This window comes from Triticum aestivum, chromosome 6A, assembly GCF_018294505.1.
Source record: "Triticum aestivum cultivar Chinese Spring chromosome 6A, IWGSC CS RefSeq v2.1, whole genome shotgun sequence".
NCBI lineage: Eukaryota > Viridiplantae > Streptophyta > Magnoliopsida > Poales > Poaceae > Triticum > Triticum aestivum.
In genome coordinates, this window is record NC_057809.1 from 574,893,506 (window position 1) to 574,915,169 (window position 21,664).

The window sequence follows — 21,664 nt, forward strand, 5'->3', positions numbered from 1 at the left end:
CAAGTTCGGTTGTAGATGCTCTCATGTTTGCTCCCATATAATGACATAATATGTGTCGATGATTCACGTTTGATGCCTTTGCCATTTCGCCACCATGCTCGAGGGGGTGTCCCTGATTCTTATGTTAATGCTTGGCGCGTCACGCTTGTAGCATGTAGCGCGACTGCCACCCTATATTAATGTTCTATATGAAATGTTATGAGTCAAAATTAGAAAAATTCTACTACAAGCTTCTTAGAAAGCCGTTTACGATATTAGTAATTGTATTAACCACACTGATATACTATTGAAAACTCCCAAGATTTACCAACTTAAATCATGAATTTCATTAATAAAATATTAATGACATGCCATAGAAATAGAAAAATAAAATTGTATTCCAAATAAGTTTTTAATGTATAATTTTTACGGCACCCAACATAATTATCAGCCCGATTGATGATCAAAATAAATATAAAAATACGCAATGATCATATAAGTCTAAAAAATAACACAATATTAATTTATATCTATATTTATATGAAAAGACTGGTCAAAGCTATCCAGCTAGGTCTAGCCTAAAACTGTGTTGGACAGCTATGACCAGTCTAACTTGGTTATTATCACCACCGACACCTCTACCACCACGCATCACCGCTTTGGCACATCTCTCCATCTTTCTTTTCTTTTATTTATCTATTGAAATGTGTGCTGCGCACAAAACGGTGCAGCCAGTTTTGTGCGCGGCCGCACGCCACGTCTGAAACAGAGCAGCACGGCTCGCAAAGTACTCCCCAGTGTCAGTTCCGTTGGTAGAAAACCATGCGCGCCCGGTCAGAAGTACACGTCCCGGCGGGCGCACCGCAGTAGCACCGTCTTGAAAGCCAGCGAGGGGCGGACGAGCCCGCCGTCGCCGCCCTCCGCCTCGGGCTGTCCTCCTCTTCCTCCTCCCATCTCTCACGGCAGGGAGACAGTGAGAGCGGGCGTGCCGATCTTCTGGCGTCAACAATGGCGGTGGGCTCTCTCTCTCCCTCTCTCTTTCCTCTCTTGTCTGGCAATTTGTGGCCTCGTTGATCCGATGTTTTCCGTACTCTGGATCATGGAAGTATGCGAGGATTTCCATCGGACGGATTCTCCCGCGCACACACTGTTAGCTAAATTTCCATTGACTAGAAACTCTGAAAGATTCCTTCGTTTCTCACTCTGTCTCGGTGTGCGATTCTTTTTCTGCATATTGGGGGGTTTTCTGGTCTGTTCGATCGAGAACATGTATATGCTTGAAGCCATATAGCGATTGATGGCGATTAGATAGAGGAAGGGGATGGAACTGCGCGCCTGGAATGGTCTAGTGGACTGCTAAGTTGTGAGGGGGAAATAAAATTCCCCACACGCCTCTCGGTCTCAAAACTCAAATCCTGAATCCCTAGCTGCACGCCCGCAAATGCGCGTTGAGCTGACTGGATAGAGGCCGCCAAGGCTGCTGCTGCTGCGGCGGCGCTGGTCTGACAACCACCAGCAGCAGCAGATACTAATTCCTCGCCTTTTCATTTTGGATTCTGGTGATTTTTTAATCTCTGCTCCGTGTTATTAGAATAGAACCTGGGGCTAATTAGAACTGGGATTTAGAAATTCAATGTCCAAATGTGATGTTGTAGGAAATTCATCAAGCTGCTTGTGTTGATGTACTAATCAATTTCAGTATCAAAAGCTAAAACCATTGTTAATAGTTTCAAAGTCTTTTTAGTATGTTTTCTCGTGTCCTGGTAATCGCATTTCATGGTTCTCTTTTGGGGACCATTTATCTTGTTGAGTGGACTTGCATTTGCCTTGATAAATATCGACCTTAAATTAAATGTTCTCCCCGGAAAACCACAATTCTTGGCTCTGCCATATGGCAGTGGCTGGTTTCCTCAATCTGTTTGTCATTGTCTGATCATGTATCAGGGGATTATGCCCAATAGGATGCTGCAGTCATTTGCTCAAAAAACTTAGATCCTGCAGTCATTTGTACTGATTTCGCATCTGCGATTTCGACTGTCGCATTGGTCTTTGCGAGCAAAAGCTTGTCTCGGTTTGCAGTTACTAATTCCAGTGCCACCATTTGTGTATTAGCTCTGTTGCTATAGCTCTGCTGCAACGGGCTGTGTCGCGCCATTGCACATAGCTGTAAGCTGGATGTCTCTAGGAGATCAGTTCTTCCTAAGGTTGTATCGCCGTGGAAACCGATCAGCGATGGGTACACCGATTTCTGAATACCACTAATGCATTCAGCCTGGTCAGTTAGGCATCCCTGTCAACTATAACGATCATGTGTCTCAAGAGAGATGTTCTTCCTGACCTGTTAAAGCTAGAGCACTGCATCAGTTAGGCATCCCTGCAGCTGAAAATTCAACTGTTGTATTCTGCCAATGGACGTTTTCTATAGCTCTGCCTATTACTGTCCAGAAAACTATTCTTCCTGGCATCTGAAAGCTAGCATACTTCAGTTAGTCAGGCATCCCCATAACTGCAAATCAAACTGTTTCTAATTGCACTAATGTTATTTCTTGAGCATTAGCTTGATGTTTTGCTTTTACAGTGGTGAAGGGGAGTTTGTTAAATAAAAAAAATGGTTTTTGCTCTTCCTTTTTGATGAGTTCTGAACTCTAGAGCTGAATCATTGTACTGATTTCGCACTGGAGATTTCAATTGCAATATCTTATGTTTGTTGTGGGCTTCTGGCACAATAAACTTATTTTGCTGCGCTGTTTTATTCTCTATAATTGCTTTTCTTGTGGTTTGCTTTTAATATTGACGGAGGTGTGTTTAACTCATGTCACAGGGCTTGACCAGCGACAGCGATGATAATGATAAGTTTGAGTGGGAAAGTGATGGTGAGGTTGCGCCCTCATCAGCTCCGGCCTTGAGGAACTTGGATGCTCCTGGCCCGTCCACACTGGTACGTCAGGTAGTAACTGGTTGTGTATTTCAACATAAGAGCTAGCCATGGCTTGTTATTATTATGATCATATTGTAATATTTGTTTGTGCAACTGTCTAAAGAATTCTAACGGGTGGGCCAACGGGGAAGCAACGTCTACTTCTTTAGTCGAGGAATATGTGACAATGGGTTTCCCAAAAGAGATGGTTGTGAAGGGCATTAAGGAGATTGGTAATATTAAAAATAACCAATGTCATTTCATTTGTCTTCTTTGTGTTTGCACCTTCTGTTTTAACCGAGGCTTTTGCTTTCAGGGCACAATGATGTAAATGCGTTGCTAGAGCTACTTCTCACATATAAGGTATTTGTCAATGTGCTTTATTAGTGAGTTTATCTTATGATACTTTTGCTGCTTGGTGGCAAGGATCTTATGTTATAAGGCGATATGAAATGCAGGCACTAGGTGATGAAGGTGCATTGGGTGATTGCTCTACTTCTGGCTGCGCCTGCCCAAATGTTCAAGATGATGATGATGATGATCTTGATTCCGATAACTGGGATAACGACAATGATACTGGTGGTAGAGAGCACAACTCTGATAGTTCTGGTGATGAGGTAGATGATTCTTTATCTTTAGTTATGTTGCTAGAACTTTTTAAATCATTTGTATGCTGATATATGTGAAATACTACCTCGGTCTCAAATTATGAGAGGTTTTGTTATGATATTTTATAGACTACCAAAACATCTTATAATTTGGAACGGAGGAAGTATTTGCCATGCATACCTTGAGCACCTCCTTTACGTTCTGTTTGAGCTTTGTTTATTTTGCTCCCAGCCTTTCATCACTGTAGAATTGCATTGTGAGTTTGAACACTTGATTTTAGAATTCTTCACTGTAGAATGGCATAGTTCAAGATTCTTCTTTTTATTTTCAATTACACAAAACAATCATAATACTGGAAAAGAACATCACATACCACACTAATTGCATCAAATATCCTTCTAAGATCAACCTCAAGAAGAGCAACATCTACCTGTTAGAGCCGAGAAAAATGATGGATTTGGTCCATAAATATTCTGCTAGAAATGCATAGACGAAGTCACTAATTTGGAATTCTCAGCATGTAATATATGATGTGATAACCAGTTTTCATAAAGTTGACTGAACACAACAGACAGGGAAACAGTATGTAGTGTTTGATTTGTATTGCACCTGCTCAGCCAAAAAAAACATCTTGCCTAGGAAGGCGATAACCTGAAATGGGAGGAATGGGAATATCGTCATGTTCTCCTGAAAATACACAGATATCATCATTCATCAGTTTTTAACTTTCTATCACGCAAGCAGCATGAAGAGACCAGATAACTGTGTTTCACCACTGATATGCATCCAACACAGAGTGCCATCATATGAAACGACAAAGTTGTACATGTACCTTCAGTTTATTCCAGTCCAGCAGCACCAGTGCTTCATATTGCTAGTGTGCATAGTTGCTCAAGTGTAAAATGATGAGCATTTGTGTTCATGCATACAGTACCTTTTGTATTAACGTCATTTCAAACAGCGCCGGGGAATAAGAAGTCAAGTTCCTAAATGATTTCATTGATTTAATTTTTGATCAGTTTTTCTTTCTCTTGATTCTTGGGTAGTTTGTGCTATTCATTTCTTGATCATTTAGCTGTAGGTCCCCTTCTTTTCTCTGGCCCTATACATGTCGCTATGTAGTTGTATTTCCCTATCAGGAGTCACATAGTTGGCATTAAAAAGTTAATGAGATATAACTATTGTTTTCTAATCTCGGTTTGTTGTTGTACCTTTGTGCAGGATTTTCTAAAAGAGATGTCAGCGAAGGACGAGAAGATAAACTTATTAGTAGACATGGGCTTTTCTGAAGATGAAGCCAGTATGGCTATGACAACATGTGGTATGCCTCATTTTCAAATTGTTTCCTTGACGGTCCTTCTTTCATGTTAAAGGCACCTTGTGCTATATAAATTCCTGTTTCAATTTTCCTAGGTGTGGATGCTGATCTCTGTGTATTAGTTGATTCGATCAGTGCATCACGGGTTGCAGGAGATTGCCATTCCACAAACTTATGTGACGATCAGGTGCGTTGTGGTTTGATGTACATGTGAATACGATAACAGTTTCGCTCTTTTAATTTGATGTAAGGACACTGAAATCTGTGACATTTGGCAGGTTATGGATAGATGCTTTGATTCCTTTGGAGAGAGAAAGAAAACAAGATTGATGGAAGAGCGCAAGAAAAAGAGGAAGCGATATGGAGGTGGAGCACATGGCAATCGATCTTCCTTGGATGGTAGCGATGATGAACCAATGCTTCTCCCAAATCCAATGGTTGGATTTAACCTGCCCGGTTATAGGCGGCCATCAGTGATGAGAATGCTTCCTCAACAAGCTATTGGACCACCTTTTTTCTACTATGAAAATGTGGCCCGAACTCCAAGAGGTGTATGGGAGACCATTTCAAGATTTCTGTATGACATTGAACCAGAGTTTGTGGATTCTATGCATTTGTCTGCAGCTGCAAGGAAAAGAGGCTACATCCATAATTTGCCAATTGAGAACAGATCACCTCTTCTTCCTCTGCCTCCAAAGACCATATTTGAGGCATTTCCTCATTATAAGAAGTGGTGGCCTTCTTGGGACCCGAGAAGACAACTCAATTGCTTGCAAACAACTGTGGCAAGTGCAAAGACGACCGAGCGGATCCAGAGTCTTCTTGCAAGGTCAGGCAATTCACCACCTCCAAGTGTTCAGAAATATGTCATTGATGAGTGCAGAAAATGGAATCTTGTCTGGGTTGGAAAAAACAAGGTTGCTCCGTTGGAGCCTAATGAGGTGGAATATCTACTTGGTTTCCCAAGGGACCACACAAGAGGGGTCGGCAAGACAGAGAGATATAAATCTCTTGGCAACTCATTCCATGTTGATACTGTTGCTTACCATTTGTCGGTGCTGAGGGACATGTTTCCTAATGGTGTTAGTGTGCTGTCCTTATTCACCGGTATTGGAGGAGGAGAGGTAGCTTTGCACAGGCTTGGGATCCACATGAGGGCAGTGGTTTCTGTTGAGATAGGTGAAGCTAATAGGAGGATTTTGAGGGGTTGGTGGGATCAGACCCAGACAGGCACGCTGATTGAGATTGCTGATGTGAAATCTCTCACACCTGATATAATTGCATCATACGTTGGTAGATTTGGCGGCTTCGACTTGGTGATTGGGGGCAGCCCATGTAACAATCTTGCCGGGAGCAACCGACACCACCGTGATGGCTTGGAGGGCGAGCAATCTTCTTTGTTCTACCACTACTTCAGAATCTTGGATGTCGTCAAGTCGGCTATGGCGAGGATGTAGGCTATGGCAAGGATGAAGCCTAAGCATTGCAGTACCCTATCTTATCACGTAGTGCTTATATCTAGGAACCGCGACTTCTTTTGTTTAGTTGCTTCATGTCCTTTTCTTTGCTTGCACTTACAACTATGTATCAAGCACTTAATCTGTGGGTTCCAGGCTATGAAAATGGTGAGCCCAATAAGGTTAAAGGAGGATGCTGCTTTGCTATGAAGCCTATTGTGAAAAATACATTGTGTCTTATGCCGCTTTCATCGTGTAGGGCCTTCAAAGTCAGGAAAGAAGTAAGAGTCAGAACTTGGGTTCTGATTTTTGTGATAGTGATTGTTATGTTTAGAGCCTGCCTAGTGCCCTGTACTCCTGGTGCACAGAATGTTAACTGGCAAAAACCAAAAATAGTAACCTCGATCTGTATTCTGTAGTGAATGAATAGAAATAATGATTATCAAACTATCACTGGAGATGAGATAACTACATTCGTGCAAACGAGTTTGCATTGGCTCTCTAATGGTGACACGTTACATAGTAATCTAGCTGCCACTGCAAAATTTTAGGACATACGTACCTTTTGTGAACTGCCAGTTAACATAGCTGTATAACAACTGCCGAAAAGGAGTGGCAGGAGCAAGCGGTTGGATTGGCCCGACTCTTCAAGATCAAAGATACTCGGTCTCCTCTTCATTAAGTCACGAAATTTAGAAAAGAAAAAAACTTCATGTGCCTGACTCAGAGCCATTAGGAATAGTAGAGGTAACTGAAACACACCATTATTTAATTCTAAAGCATCAACTTATTCACTGTTCTCTTCAAATTTCTGCCAGACTGGAGAAAAGAATGATGAGAAAGAGAAGAATGAATGGAGATTCAATTATTATGAACTCTGATGGAATCATTAATGTTCTCCAAAATTTTGGTACTAGAAGGACAAATATTCCTCTCATATACTAATTGCAGGGATTCTTCAGCATGTAAATTGTTAACAAAATGGCATTTAAATTCAAACCATCAGCTCGTTTAGATTCCTCGTGCAGTATGGAATCTACATTGTCATTAGTTTTAGGTATCTAAAAGGGAGCCTCACGGTATGATATTTTTATTTCTACTTTACAGAAACCGCACATTGGTTCAATATGCTATTGTTTACTGAAGAACGGGGAAAATGTAGAGATCATGAAGACATTGCATTCTGCGATAACATTAACAAAAACCAGAGATCTGGTGATGTTTTCATTCTGTCACAAGGTAATCAAAACAAGGAAAAAGACTAACCAGTTGACACCCTCATGACAATAAAGCTAGGACTACATAATATATACATACAGCACTCAAATACAATACAAATCATGCTTTCAATCTTAAGCACCATGTATGCTATGTAAATTTCAAAAAATAATCTGTAAGATTTAATTATGATGCATTGCCAGTTATGGCACCCCATTGCAATAAAACAAGCAAAATTGCATAGGAAAAAGAAAGAAACGAGCTTATGTATGTTCAGTAAAGCTCGTTTGTTCCATCTTTCTATGCACGTTTGTATGTGCTTTTTCTAACATAAATTGTTCACAACACACACAAAGTAAATAGCTTACCTTAATCGGACTTTCCACCACAAGAGACAGGCTAAAGGTTTTTTTTTTTTTTGGTGCTGTACAGTGTTGCCTGAATATGAAAGGGTTACATGTACTTGGTGGTGACTGGGGGCCTTCATCGACCAAACCTATGGACTCTTGTATATACATTTGCTTTTCCTCTTAATGAAAAGACGAGCAAAACACTGTTTGCATGTTTCTCTAATTTTTTGCACTATTTCTGCTGCCATATAAAACTAGACTGTCATTGAGACACTACCTCCATGATACTACACTTGATAGCCTTGATCTTAATCCTTCAGGCATTGTGAATTAGAACTACCCTAAGCTCATACATTTCGGCTTCTCGGAGGCCTCTCTTCTCATTAAAGTGCATGTATACATTTCAATGTTTCATGGTAGTTGTGTTGTCCTGTCGCCATGTATAATGAAATTTAGCAGTAAGAAGTGATAATTCTTAGTCTTAGGTTGGTTGCAGATACAGATGCTCCAGAATGTTGTAAATTTGATTAAAACTGGGGTGGCTGAAATCCCCCGTCAAGAACTCATGAACAACAGTGTCTACTTCAACCCAGCTGAGCCCTATATCTTTTTCAACAACATTTCCCCTCATCAGTCGTCGTACATCCTCAACCGAATCCCATCGCTGGTTTCGAGCTAGTGTGTTTGCAAGGAGAACGTAGTTGCCAGCATTCATGGGTTCGATCCTGACGAGTTCTCTTGCGGCGACCTCACCTACATCAACATTGCAATGCTTCCGGCAGGCACTGAGCAATGCTCCCCAGACACCTGCATGTGGCTTCACCGGCATTACCTTCACAAAGGAGTGTGCTTCTTCAATAAGCCCAGCTCGGCCATAGAGATCCACCATGCAAGCATAATGATCTGCAGATTTCTGAATTGCGTACGTTGTTCCCATGGACTCAAAATAGTGCTTTCCATCGTCCACTAGCCCAGCATGTGCGCAAGCTGATATCACGCCAAGAAATGTCACTGCATCAGGCCGCAATCCTTCCTCAATCATGTCATTGAAAAGCTTCAGTGTATCTTTGCCATGTCCATGTTGCGCAAGAGCAGTGACCATCACATTGTAAGACACCACATCCTTCAGACGTGTCTCGCCAAACAAGAAACGAGCTTCAGTAATGCAACCGCACTTTGCAAACATGTCGATCAAAGAATTCCGCACATGGCAGTTCATCTCGACACAGCCCTTGTGTAAAAGTCCGTGCACCTGCCTTGCAACTGACAAGGAGCCTAGCTGTGCGCATGCGGACATCAACACGGCCATTGTTGCAGCATCGGGGTGGAAACCCACCAGCCGCATCCGATTGAACACCGCTACTGAGTCAGCCCACAGCCCTGCCTGGGAACACGCGGTGACCATCATGTTCCAGCTGTGCACATTCCTCTGCGGCATCTGATCAAACAGGCCCCTCGCGACGCCAGCATCGCCTTGCCGCAGGTACCCTGACATGAGCGTGTTCCAGGAGATGAGGTCCCTCTCCGCCATACCGTCGAACATTTCCTGCGCAGCCTCCACATCCCCTGCTCTGGCATAACATGCTACCATGGCGTTTCCAACCACCACGTTCCTCGCAGGCATTTCATCGAACACCCTCCTTGCGTCCCTCACCAGGCCAAGATTCCCATACGAATCGAGCAATGCAGAGCCCACGTGCACGGAGGAGCCTAGGCCCGCCTTCACCAAGAACCCGTGCACCTGGCACACCTCGCAGACCCCTCGGAGCGTCGAGAGGGACTTGAGCACGGAGCTCACGGTGAAGGCGTTGGGTGGCGGGCCTGACCGGAGCATGAGCCGGAACAGAGCGAACGCCTCGGCGGCGAGCGCGGGGGAGGAGGCGTGCTTGGCGTAGGAGGATATGGTTGCCGTCCAGAGGTAGACGTTGGCGGAGGCGGCGGGGACGCTGTCGAAGATGGCGCGGGCGTAGCGCGGGGAGGAGGAGGATGCGGCAAGGAGGGTGACGGCGGCGCGGGCGGGGAGCGGGAGGCCGCGCAGGAGGAGCTGCGCGTGCAGCTGCCTCGCCGCGGCTGGGGTTGTCGCGCGGTTGGCGAGGCCGGTGAGGAGCGCCGGAAGCGGGGCCGCCGGCGGCATGCAGGCGGGGGCGCCGGAGCGGGGCGGGAGGAGGTTTGCTGGCGTCGTGAGGTTTCAAAGGACTCCACATTGATTGGACCCACGAGGCAGTCTCACTCCCTCACTGATGAGGTCTCTGTTCTATTTTTTTACTAGTAAAATAAAAATAAATTGCATTTTCCATCCCTCAACTTATCGACAAGTGATGCTTTCGTTTCTAAACTCTCTTTCAACCTTCAATATATCAACTTTTTATTTTCGAGAGAATGCCATCATGGCTAACTTTAATGATTAACTCTTAATATCGGTTAGATTTAGCATCTAAAGTTGATATTGGATCTGTACTAAAAAAACAGTTGATATGGATCGGGCAAGCTTGGTTTTGACTATTTTGTGCGTAATCTTTGTATATGTATGTAAAATTTGTTGCCCGGGGGTAATTGATGCAACTTCGTACAATGATCCGAGGAGGTAATTGTCTCTTGGGAGTATTACATTGTAGTTATCTGCGTAGTAATGCCCTAAAACCATCATTTGAATTCTTCATGGTGCATTACGTGAAGTGAATCAAATGGAAGTTATTTTGTCCACTAAATCTCAAAACCATCCTTTGGAATAACCCACAAAGGCACACACTAACACTGAAAAATGTCAAGTACGGGGTAAAATTAGTCATTTCTTGTAGCATGAAAAAACTGGTAACTATCACCAGACCAAAAAATTTAAAGTTGGCTCACCAACTTGCCACCTTTTTTGAAATATTTTTCCAACCAAACTACTCCTCCGATCCATCTAGCACTAAATACACCTAGATGCATCCGTTTGACGGCAAGTAATATGGATCGGACGGAGTACCGATTTTGGGGGCAGTTAGCTTCACGCCACCCAAACATAGGTTGTCCTTACACAAGTAGCAAATTGTACAAAGACAAGCTATATTGTTGTCAATAATATAAGTTGACAAAATTAAAATTCTATGTTCAGATTCGTTTAGGGGAACATGGGTATTTATTCATGTCATGTTTATGCCCTACAAGATACATCATACAGAAGCTTGGGAGGAATAAAATGGTCATGTGTAATGACAGGCTAGATTTCCATTTGTGTCATCGATATGACATGAGCCACGTCATTGGTGATAGGTGATGTTGACGGTTGCAACTGCATTTTTGAGTTCGCTTTGACAGAATTTTTGGATGTTCCTTTTTTCTTTTCTTTATGGGTCGGTGTTATTGTGTGCTTACTTCGTACAAAGGCTGAATGTATGCTCTTGGTGCTTGTATCATCTTGATGCGACATTATGAGTTGTACAATTCACCTTTTATGAAACAAGATACGATTGACAGCTCTTGCGGGAACCTGGGCGAATGATTCGTTTGCCCTAGGGGGAGTTTCCCGGCGACCCTAGCTGGCACAACAAATTATGGAACATGCAGAAAAATGGGTTAGGCCCAATTAGCTGTTTTTTTTTGAAAAAATTGCCATGTAAAAACAATAATGCATAGTAAGTTGCAAAAAAATGTCGTTTTTTAAAACCGAAAAATTGTGAAATTCCCATGAGACTATGTGAAACACTATTAAAATTTACAATTGCCATGCTACCAAGACGATATAATTACAAAAACGAAAAATGGTTTGAAAGGAAAAAAATCTATACCCATGGCAATTTTGCCATGGCATATTGTGTTATGCTGTGAAATTTTCCATGTTCCAATTTTTTGCCATGCCACAAATTTCTTTTTTGCCAAAGTTCAAAAACTAAATTTGCCATAGTCAAAAAATAATTTTGACATGGTCAAAAAACTATAATTGCCATGGTAAAATACATTTTTTTTTGCCATGGATGAATTGAAAAAAAAGGGACAAAAGGAAAAATAATTTTGTCATATATCTAAAAAAGATTTGCCACCTAGTGAAGAAAAGGTTTTTTATTGTAATTTTTTCATCTATGGATTTATTGTAATTTTTGTGTGCATATTTTGCCATCCCTGCTAAAAAAGTATTGCCTCTGTAAAGTCTCAGAAACGTCTTATATTTATTTACAAAAGGAGTAAAATGGAGGAGGATTTGGAACCAGGTCTCCCAGGTGTACGGCCCTAACCAATTAGCTAGCCCACGCATTTGTAACATTTGTAATGAGATCATTTGCGTTTATTTTGTTGTGTAGCGAACTAGTAAAAATATGCCGTGACTCTCTTCTCTGCCTTGAGATCCGTGCAAAGAAATAGACGGCCGAGAAAGGTCGTGATGCCATCATGGGCGTTAGCCAGATACCATTTTCCTAAGGATATGTTTGGTTTATGTGACCGAATGGGACGGCATGGGTCGGTTCCGTCCCGAAGTACCATTCTCGTGTATGGTTGACCCGAGGAACCGGAACCCACTCATTCCTGGAACGGCATATTCGGTCGATATGCCGAACCAGGTCGTGCCTTCGAATTGGCCGGACGACGCGGAACGCCCCAGTCTCACGCCTTCCCCTGACTCTCGCTCACCCCCAATCTCAGCGCCGCCACCCCCTCGTCTCTCCCCACTCGATCTGCGACGCCGGCGGCCACCCCCCTCGTCTCTCCCCCTCGATCTGTGACGCCGGCGGCCACCCCCTTGTCTCTCCTGCTCGATCTGCGACGCCGCCGGCCGCTCCCTCCTCTCTCCCTCTCCGGCTTTGACTATCCCTCTCTAATGGCGTGCACCAGCAACGCGGCAGCAGACTAGCAGTGGGCGAGCGGAGGCGGCTCGCGTGGAAGAGAGGCTTGGCGGCGGCCCATTTGGCCGAGAGCGAGCCGGCAAGGAAGCCGTTGCAGACCTCTGCGCCATGGGGGTGTTCACCGCGGTGCTGACTGTTCTGGTGCTGACTGTTCTGGTGCTGTACGCCGTGCAGTTCGAGAGCTTCATCTTCTTTTGCTAGTAAAAAAGGAGGAAAACTTTTGCTACTGATTGTAAACTGCAATTAGCAAATGCGTGTGTTGCAATGTCGAGTATGAACTCTGAATTGTTGGTGCATGAGCGAGTCTGAACTCTGAATTGTTCGTATATGCCAGAGTCTGAACCAGGAAGGGTGGATGGTAATGGCAATTATTTCTTGTGTATAGTGACAAAATTTATAAATTGTCCAAACTATAATAACAATTGAATTTTCGCTGACAATTCAAATAATTTATTGATAAAAAAATATTGTTCTATTTAAATGTAGCAATTCCGAGAGATAATCTCTCCATTTCTAACCAAATTCATTCCGTTCCATTATCCTAACCAAACACTGGAATGTAGCCATTCCGTTCCACATAATTATCCTAACCGAACATAGGGACGGAACCAACCCGCTCCAGTGGAATGGAACCGTTCCATTCCATTCCACTTCGTTCCCGAACCGAACACACCCTAAGGGTATGGTTAGATCGCCATGGACTGAGATTTAACAAAGTCTTAGTCAAATTAAAACATATAAAAATGATTTTTTTTCATGAATCTTTATGTAAGAGCTCATGAATATAACATCAACCCAGACTTCATTAAATCTCAGTCGGCCAAAATGTCCGACTGAGCAATGCAAAACATACTGTTACTGTTTCACGAGCATAAAACCGTCTGGTTGGGATAAGGACTACATGAATGAATGCTGCTTCCAGATAACCCACAATTAAGTAATTTCGATGGATTTGGATCCGGTGAACATCTCACATGATTGTTGGCTCCTCCACAACGATCGATGCGGCTCAACCGAAGATGAATCTGACGCCTTTACTCATCCAGCCAACTCTGACGGACATGAAATTATAGACGGACGCCTACTTATTCGCGACTCCGATCACCGTACTTCACAGTACACAACACCGCCGCCGCGTATTTCTCTCCGTGCAACGATGCCAGACCACTCGCGCTTCTGTGCGTCCAGCTCGCCATCGTTGCCACCGCCGCGGCGTCGCCGGCGAGGGAAAAGGAGGAGGAGCGGTCCTGCTGCATCGTGCATGTCGCTCGCGCGCACGCGCCGCCGCTGCCGTGCCGTGGCCTGCTCAATACCCGGGCGTACGCCTCATTCCTGCGTGACCGCATGCCGGCGGACATGTCCCTTCCGGCGCCGCGGGTGCTCTATTCCTACTCCCACGCCGCCACGGGCTTCGCGGCTCGCCTCACGGGTCGCCAGGCCGCGCACCTCGCGGCCCAGCGCTCCGTGCTCGCCGTCGTGCCCGATGTGATGCAGCAGCTACACACCACGCTGACGCCATCCTTCCTCGGCCTGTCGGCATCGTCGGGCTTGCTACCAGCGTCCAACGGCGCCACGGACGTCGTCATCGGCGTCCTCGACACCGGCGTGTACCCCATCGACCGCGCGGAGTTCGCGGCGGGCCCGTTGCTGCCGCCGCCGCCCGGCAAGTTCCGCGGTGCCTGCGTCTCGGCTCCGTCGTTCAACGCCTCCGCCTACTGCAATGGCAAGCTCGTCGGCGCCAAGGTCTTCTACGTGGGGTATGAGGTTCAACTTGGAGGCCCGATCAACGAGACGGAGGAGTCCAAGTCGCCGCTCGACACCCTCGGCCATGGCACCCACACCGCCTCCACCGCCGCCGGCTCTGCCGTCCCGGACGCGGCTTTCTACGGCTACGGCAGAGGGAACGCCGTCGGCATGGCCCCGGGCGCGCGCGTAGCCTCCTACAAAGTGTGCTGGAAATGCGGATGCGCAACCTCCGACATCCTCGCGGCGTTCGACGAGGCCATCGCCGACGGGGTCGACGTCATCTCCGCTTCATTCGGCTCCTCCGGCTACGCGGAGCCGTTTTATGTGGACTCCACCGCCGTGGGCGCCTTCAGCGCCGTCCGCAAGGGCATCATCGTCTCTGCCGTAGCGGGGAACTCCGGCCCAGCTGAGTCCACCGGCAACAATATCGCGCCCTGGTTCTTGACCGTCGGCGCGTTCACCATCAACCGCCATTTCCCGGCGGACGTCGTCCTCGGCAACGGCGATACCTTTTCTGGCGCTTCGCTCTACGCTGGCCCGCCGCTTGGCGCTACCGAGACACCGCTCGTGCATGGCCGGACCGTCGGCTCGAAAACCTGCGAAGCTGGGAAGCTGAACGCCAGCTTGGTCGCCGGGAAAATCGTTTTGTGCGACCCTGCCGCAGCGTCTAAGAGCATCTCCAACAGCCGCGCAACGCGCCGCGCGCTAAAAATGAAATGAATTGTTTGGGTCTGTCTCCCGTTGTTTCTGTGGATGACGGCGAGCTGGGAGCGACGACACCGCGGGCCTGGCCTAGGTTTGGCAGCGAGCTTTCTCGATGGCTGACTGAGGCTGACTCCGGCCGCTAGCAAAGATGGGCGTGGGTTTGCCGCCTGCAGGTGAGGTGGCTCCGATCCAAGGACGTCGATCGCTGGCGTGGTGAAATTGGAGCGTGGGTTGGGAGTGAGAGGAATTGGAGAAAATGATGTTGCTTTGGCGGCCGGGAAGTCGGAGATGACCGACGAGGAAGAGGGCATGGGAGCTCCGGCCGGCGACGGGATCTTGGGGTCGGCCGAAACAAGTCGTGCGCGTCTGAGGAATATTGTAGAGAACAGATTGGCAGCGACGCAGGACATGTCCTCTCCGCCCGCGTGGACGGGGAGGAAGGAGGGACTCGTTGAGCTTGGCCACGGTGGTGGAGGGGAGGCGGAGCATGCAGGAGGCTGTGTCGATGCGCGGCCACACGCCGGCCGGCCGGCGACGTGCACTGCACGCCACCCAGGACAGACCACCGCGCGCCTTCCCTGGATGGATGGATGGAGGGTGGGACCGACACGCATGCATGCATGCATCTCAAGCAGGAGCAGCTAGCATGACCAGCTTTGACCAATCCTTCCTTCGCTTGTTTCAATCCCGGACGCGGCTTAATTTCTACGGCTCGCTACGCAAGAGGGGAGGGGACGCCGTCGGTCGGCATGGCCCCGGCCGCGCGCGTCGCCTCCCTCCTGTAAAGAAACACGTACGGATGCGCCACCTCCGACATCCTCGCGGCGTACGTTCGACGAGGCCATCGCCGACGGGGTCCACGTCATCTCCGCTTCGTTCGGCTCCTCCGGCTACGCGGAGCCGCTTTATATGGACTCCACCGCCGTGGGCGCCTTCAGCGCCGTCCGCAAGGGCATCATCGTCTCTGCCGCGGCGGGGAACTCCGGCCCAGCTGAGTCCACCGCCATCAACATCGCGCCTTGGTTCCTGACCGTCGGCGCGTCCACCATGCATCAACCGCCGTTTCCCGGCGGACGTCGTCCTCGGCAACGGCGATACCTTTTCAGGCGGTTCACCCTACGCCGGCCCGCCGCTTGGCGCAACCGAGATACCGCTCGTGCATGGCCGGACCGCCGGCTCCAAAATCTGCGAAGCTGGGAAGATGAACGCCAGCTTGGTCACCGGGAAGATCGTTTTGTGCGACCCTGCCGTCTTGAATGTTGCGCAAGGAGAGTCTGTCAAACTCGCCGGCGGCGTCGGAGCAATCCTCACGAGCACGAAAGAATTCGGCGAGCTGGTCGTCGGCAGCCCCCACACCTTCCCTACAACAACCGTCACGTTCGCCGCTGCGAAAAGGATTAAAACGTACATGAACAAGACTACGTCCCCGGTCGCGACGATCGTGTTCCGCGGCACGGTCATCGGCCCGACGCCTCCTTCCCCTAGAATGGCATCCTTCTCGAGCCGCGGGCCGAACCTCCACGCGCCGGAGATCCTCAAGCCGGACGTCACGGCACCCGGCGTGGAGATCCTCGCCGCTTGGACCGGCGCCGCCTCGCCCTCGGGCCTCGACAGCGACACGAGACGAGTGCACTACAATGTTCTATCGGACACATCCATGGCGTGCCCACATGTGAGCGGCATGATGACCACCATGATGACCACCGCGATCAAGTCCGCCATGATGACCACCGCGTACAACGTGGACAATGCCGGCCACGTCATCGGAGACATGGCCACCGGCAAGGCGTCCACGCCGTTCACGCGCGGGGCAGGCCACGTGGACCCCAACCGCGCCCTTGACCCAGGCCTCGTGTACGACGCCGGCACGGACGACTACGTCACCTTCCTGTGCGCACTCGGCTACACCGCTGACGAGGTTGCCGTCTTCACGAGAGACGGCTCGTCGACCAATTGCTCGACGCTCCCGGGTTCAGGCTATGTTGGAGACCACAACTACCCGGCCTTCGTGGCGGTGTTCACCTCGCGCAACGAGACCATCACGCAGCACCGCATGGTGCGCAACATCGGCAGCAATGTGGATGCGACGTACCGAGCCACGGTCACCAGCCCCGCCGGCATGCGCGTCGACGCGAGGCCGCAGAAGCTGCAGTTCAGCACTACGCACAACACACAGGAGTACCAGGTCACCTTCTCTATCCGAGCCGCGGGAAGCATAAAGGAGTACACGTTCGGGTCGATCGCGTGGAGCGACGGAAAGCACACTGTGACGAGCCCCATCGCCATCGCCTGGCGGCCGCCGGTGAACGCTCGAGCGAAGTCGCGGCCATGTGACGTGGATTTTGGTTCCGCGGTTGCTTTTTTTTTGAGCATCAGTACAGACACAAGCGCTCATATATACGCGCATACACTCACCCCTATGAACGCACACACGTACACCCTACCCCTATGAGCACCTCTGAAAGACTGAGCCGGCATATCATCTTGAGATTTACGAAGCACCGTAGGCGCTTCGTCGTCGACGGGAAGCGCATCGCCGGAATTCCTGAAATAAATCCAGAAATAATACGAGCACCAGGATTTGAACCCTGATGAGTTGGAGATACCACTATCCACCTAACCAACTCAACCACAGGTTGATTGAACTGCACACCTCTCGCAGCACCTACCTAGAGGAGTTGCGGCACGGCTCGTCCCGAGTTCTGCAGTTAACGTGTACACCTCTCACGTGGACACGAGCAAACCGTACGTGTACGCACGCAACTGTATATCTTCCTTCCTTCGGTCTGTAAGAAACTGGATGTCTTCCTTCCTTAAGTCTGTAACTGGGCATCTTACATCCTCGCAGAGAACTCCTCTACTCGTTGCTTCGGCAGGTCCTGCAGGACAATGCTATAAAAATACAATCAAGGAAGGCTCCAACAAAAGCATCCAAGTCACGGCTCGAGACGACCAAACGAGAGACGACCTCGATCAAGGTCCAGCGCCCCGCCTCCTTCGCCGACGACCAGAGCGACGCCCTCGGCCCCCTCCTCCCACGGTACTCATGCTCCATGGTATGCCCCTCCTTCGATAAGGTATCTGTCGCGCCCGCGCGATATGACGCTCAAGCGTTTTAGCATTTTTTGATTATATTTGCCTTGGCCTGATTCATGCTCGAGCTTGCTTTTGCTTACAAAAATGCTACACTTATGTAACTATTGCATAAGGGTTTTGTTGTGCACAAAAAGCAATTTTTATCCTCCACCTGACTGTATTCGCTTGCTTGCATTGACAGAAGTTGTGTCGTGCCAAAGGTTGGCCTGAGGTCAATTCATTTAAATTCCTCATGCCCATCTCAGATGTTGTTGATTACGAAAAAAGTTGTGTAAGATCTGATGAATTCCTTACTTAGATCAGCGCGTTGACAGAAGTTATGTCGTGCCAAAGGTTGGCCTGTGGTCAATTCATTTAAATTCCTCATGCCCATCTCAGATGTTGTTGATTACGAAAAAAGTTGTGTAAGATCTGATGAATTCCTTACTTAGATCAGCGCGACACCGTGAATTGCCTTCTTGCATACGCCCATCCTTTATCCTGCTACTAGCACATGTGCCCATGCGTTGCAACAGTAAACCTTTTGTTAATGAAGCGAATGCAGAACGATAGATCAATTGAAAGTAGAGTTCTTCAGCACGCTAGTTCGAGACATGACATGCTCAAGTGATCCAGGTGAACAACACTAATCTTTGATTAGATAATCCCACATCTTCCTCGATTCCTACAAAACATTGGCACGACACCAACTCATTAGGACTTGCTGATAAACAACGATAAATATGTACTATAAATTAACCCTTTGTACATTAGATCGAGGACCAGCAAACTTATATTCAGAGGAGAGAATAGAGCTAAAAAAGTTGTGCAAATGATCAGGAACTGAAAGAAAGCCTTATAAAGTTAGCATAAAAGAAATTCTTACAAAGTCATACACATCCATCAATATAAATGGCATTATTATTGCAAAGTATCATGCATCCTTCTCACATATGCACTCTTATCCATGAGAGTCAACCAACGATATCGGTAATTCCCTGAATTGCCAATAGTATGCATGGAGACTACAAAAACTTTTAAAGGAAAAAAAATATTTGTCAAGGACCAGAAGTGCTACTTTAAAACACTACCGTGTGAGATGGCCCTTGGTGACATCGGCATCTAGCAACATTGATCTGAAAGTGGTGTGTCTGTTCTTCCTAATCCAGAAGCGATTGCACCTGTCCAAACAATGCGAGTGACGTTGGATGTGTAAGCAGATGCGCCTGGGTGGACACGAACCCGCTCATGGACCGGACCGAAAAAGCTCGGAGCGACAAAAAAACTGGCCATTCCGGTCTGTGGAAAGAGGACCGAAAGTTGCCCGGTCCAGCTCAGTGCGACCGAAGGCACTGCCGCTTCTTCCGCCCAGCCGCCGGCAATGCCCTGCTGTGGCACAGGAAAGATCCATGCTGCCGCGCGACCGGCTGATGCTTACCACCACGCCTCCTTCTCGATCCAGTTTTCCTTTCCTTTTTATATTCTGTCAAACGGAAAACAAAAAGGAACGAAAGAAACGGGGTATGATCGTCGATAATCATGGCGTCATCCCACCATTGGCTCCTGGTCTAAGTTAATCCACTAATCACGGCAATGCCTGGAGAGAGAAAATCGCGGGCTCGTGGACGCGCTACACTACTTGCATGTGTAATAGAAAAACTACTAAGAAACAAACATGCAGGCTGTTTAGATCGGGCCATCAGGACGTCCTGTGCATGCGCAAATGGCGTTTAGATCATGCACTACTGTTATGCAAGGAATAAAGAGGGCGAAAAGCCGAAAACAGAAACACCGCAAGTCAGTTGCACGTCCTGTGCGTGCATGCCAGTTCCACCCTTAGCTATTAAGAGGAGAGGTGGCGAGATCAGCGTCAATGGGCACCAGCGGCGCCGCACGTCATGTGGGCTCTCCACAGACTCGGGCTCGCGCCACAGTGTCACGACCTTCTGCTAGTGCTGAAAATTAGCTACACAAGGAACGGTGCCTAGCCGACATCCTGGATAATGTCCGTGACCGACTCCTGCATCCATCCCTCTACTCTCTCCTTCCCGACCTCCTCCTCGCCTTCTTCTTCGATCGCGACATCTAGAAGCCCACCTACCCGCTCCTTCCACCGGAGCTCCAGTACGCCTCCGTATCGGATAATTCGGTGAAGGACGCCGCAACCACATGGCCGGACACGAACTACTTCGTCCTAGGATTGCCATGGCCCGGAACCGGGGAGACGCCCAGGTCGTACTCATGCCCAGCCCATGGCGAGAACAGCGACAAAGCGCCGCCGGTGTGGCCATGTCGCCTGATTCTGACTCTGGACAGTCGAGAACGACCACCATGAACGAGGGTCTTGCGGCATGGCTTTATCCCAGCTTAAGTTGATGTACGCGTGGCCGCACTGGTGGGCCGATCGACGCCAAATCAGTCTCCTGCTGCTAACGGATTCCAATCCAGGGCAAGCTAGGTATATTTACCTAGATAACGTGAGTTGTACCTACATATGGAAACCTAGCTAGCTACGTATATGCAATTATAAGAAAACAGTATGATTAACTTCTTTTAAATAGGAAAAAACATAAATCTATTTTTAAATCTCAGCCGTCAATCTTTATTATTAACATAAAATCAACGGATAGAAAAGGGTGACTTATAGAAAACTATGAAAGCCTACATCGTTTAATATTAGGTATATATAGATATAGATTGTGATAGTACTGTAGTAGTATTGGCGACATTATTATTGTTCCCTTCTTTATTCTTTCATGGTTCTTTGTCATTCTCTAAATACGGTGTGCTACTCGATCGCGCTAGGTAGCAGACTATGTCGTCTCATCACAAGGCACGGGGAGGTGCTCCAGGACACATTTTCATCGACATCGAGCAGGGCGGCGGGTCGGCCGGTTCCAGTGCCAGCGCCCCTCCTTCGGACAGTAGCATCGTCGTCCTCCATGAGGATGACAATGCCGACTAGCTGTTGGAGAGGCAAAACAAGTGGACCAAGGAGATGCGTGGGTCGCTTATGTTGCTGGCATCCTTGGCGGCGACGCTGTCATACCAGTCAGTCATGAACCTCCTTGGAGGATTTTGGCAGGACGACAAGGACTGGGAGGGCCAGCCCTAGCATTATGAAGGCCGTAGTGCGATTGAGGCACAATGAACATTAACAAAGTAACATATATACTTTCAACAATATATGTTGTATATCATCAAAAAATATAAATGCATAAACATAAAAGACATAATTTTAGCTGTCAAATAAAGTCTCAATACACCATCTATATGTGATTATATGATGCAAATAATGACTATAATACGCTCAACTATAAATAACTATTGAATAAATACAATATGGTGAAGTGCGTCGAGGAGGGGGGGCATATGCCCCTGTCCATGTTAGTTTTTTTCACTATCGTGGACCGTGCTTGTCTCATTTGCGCCAATTAATCTAACTTCGAACATGTTGATTTCTATATGAT

At 47.6% G+C, this 21,664-nt stretch overlaps 2 protein-coding genes across 3 annotated transcripts; both read left to right on the plus strand.

Moving 5' to 3' along the window:
- The first annotated feature begins 736 nt into the window (after positions 1-736).
- Positions 737-6,581, plus strand: LOC123128626 (DNA (cytosine-5)-methyltransferase DRM2). Of its 2 annotated transcripts, none has more exons than XM_044548680.1 (8): positions 737-993; positions 2,801-2,917; positions 3,021-3,129; positions 3,213-3,259; positions 3,355-3,513; positions 4,727-4,826; positions 4,919-5,010; positions 5,102-6,574. In XM_044548680.1, exons 1-8 carry the CDS (start codon positions 988-990, stop codon positions 6,278-6,280), a joined length of 1,809 nt encoding a protein of 602 aa, XP_044404615.1. In that variant the 5' UTR covers positions 737-987; the 3' UTR covers positions 6,281-6,574. The 2 variants fall into 2 exon arrangements, with proteins under 2 accessions (XP_044404615.1, XP_044404618.1); XM_044548683.1 differs by having other exon boundaries at positions 850-993; positions 2,801-2,926; positions 5,102-6,581.
- Positions 6,582-12,776: 6,195 nt separating this feature from the next.
- Positions 12,777-19,625, plus strand: LOC123129723 (subtilisin-like protease SBT1.4). Its single transcript, XM_044549775.1, has 6 exons — positions 12,777-12,864; positions 13,786-15,056; positions 16,348-17,472; positions 17,782-17,864; positions 17,968-18,159; positions 19,415-19,625. The coding sequence occupies exons 1-6, from the start codon at positions 12,777-12,779 to the stop codon at positions 19,623-19,625; spliced, it is 2,970 nt and encodes a 989-aa protein (XP_044405710.1).
- Positions 19,626-21,664: the final 2,039 nt, after the last annotated feature.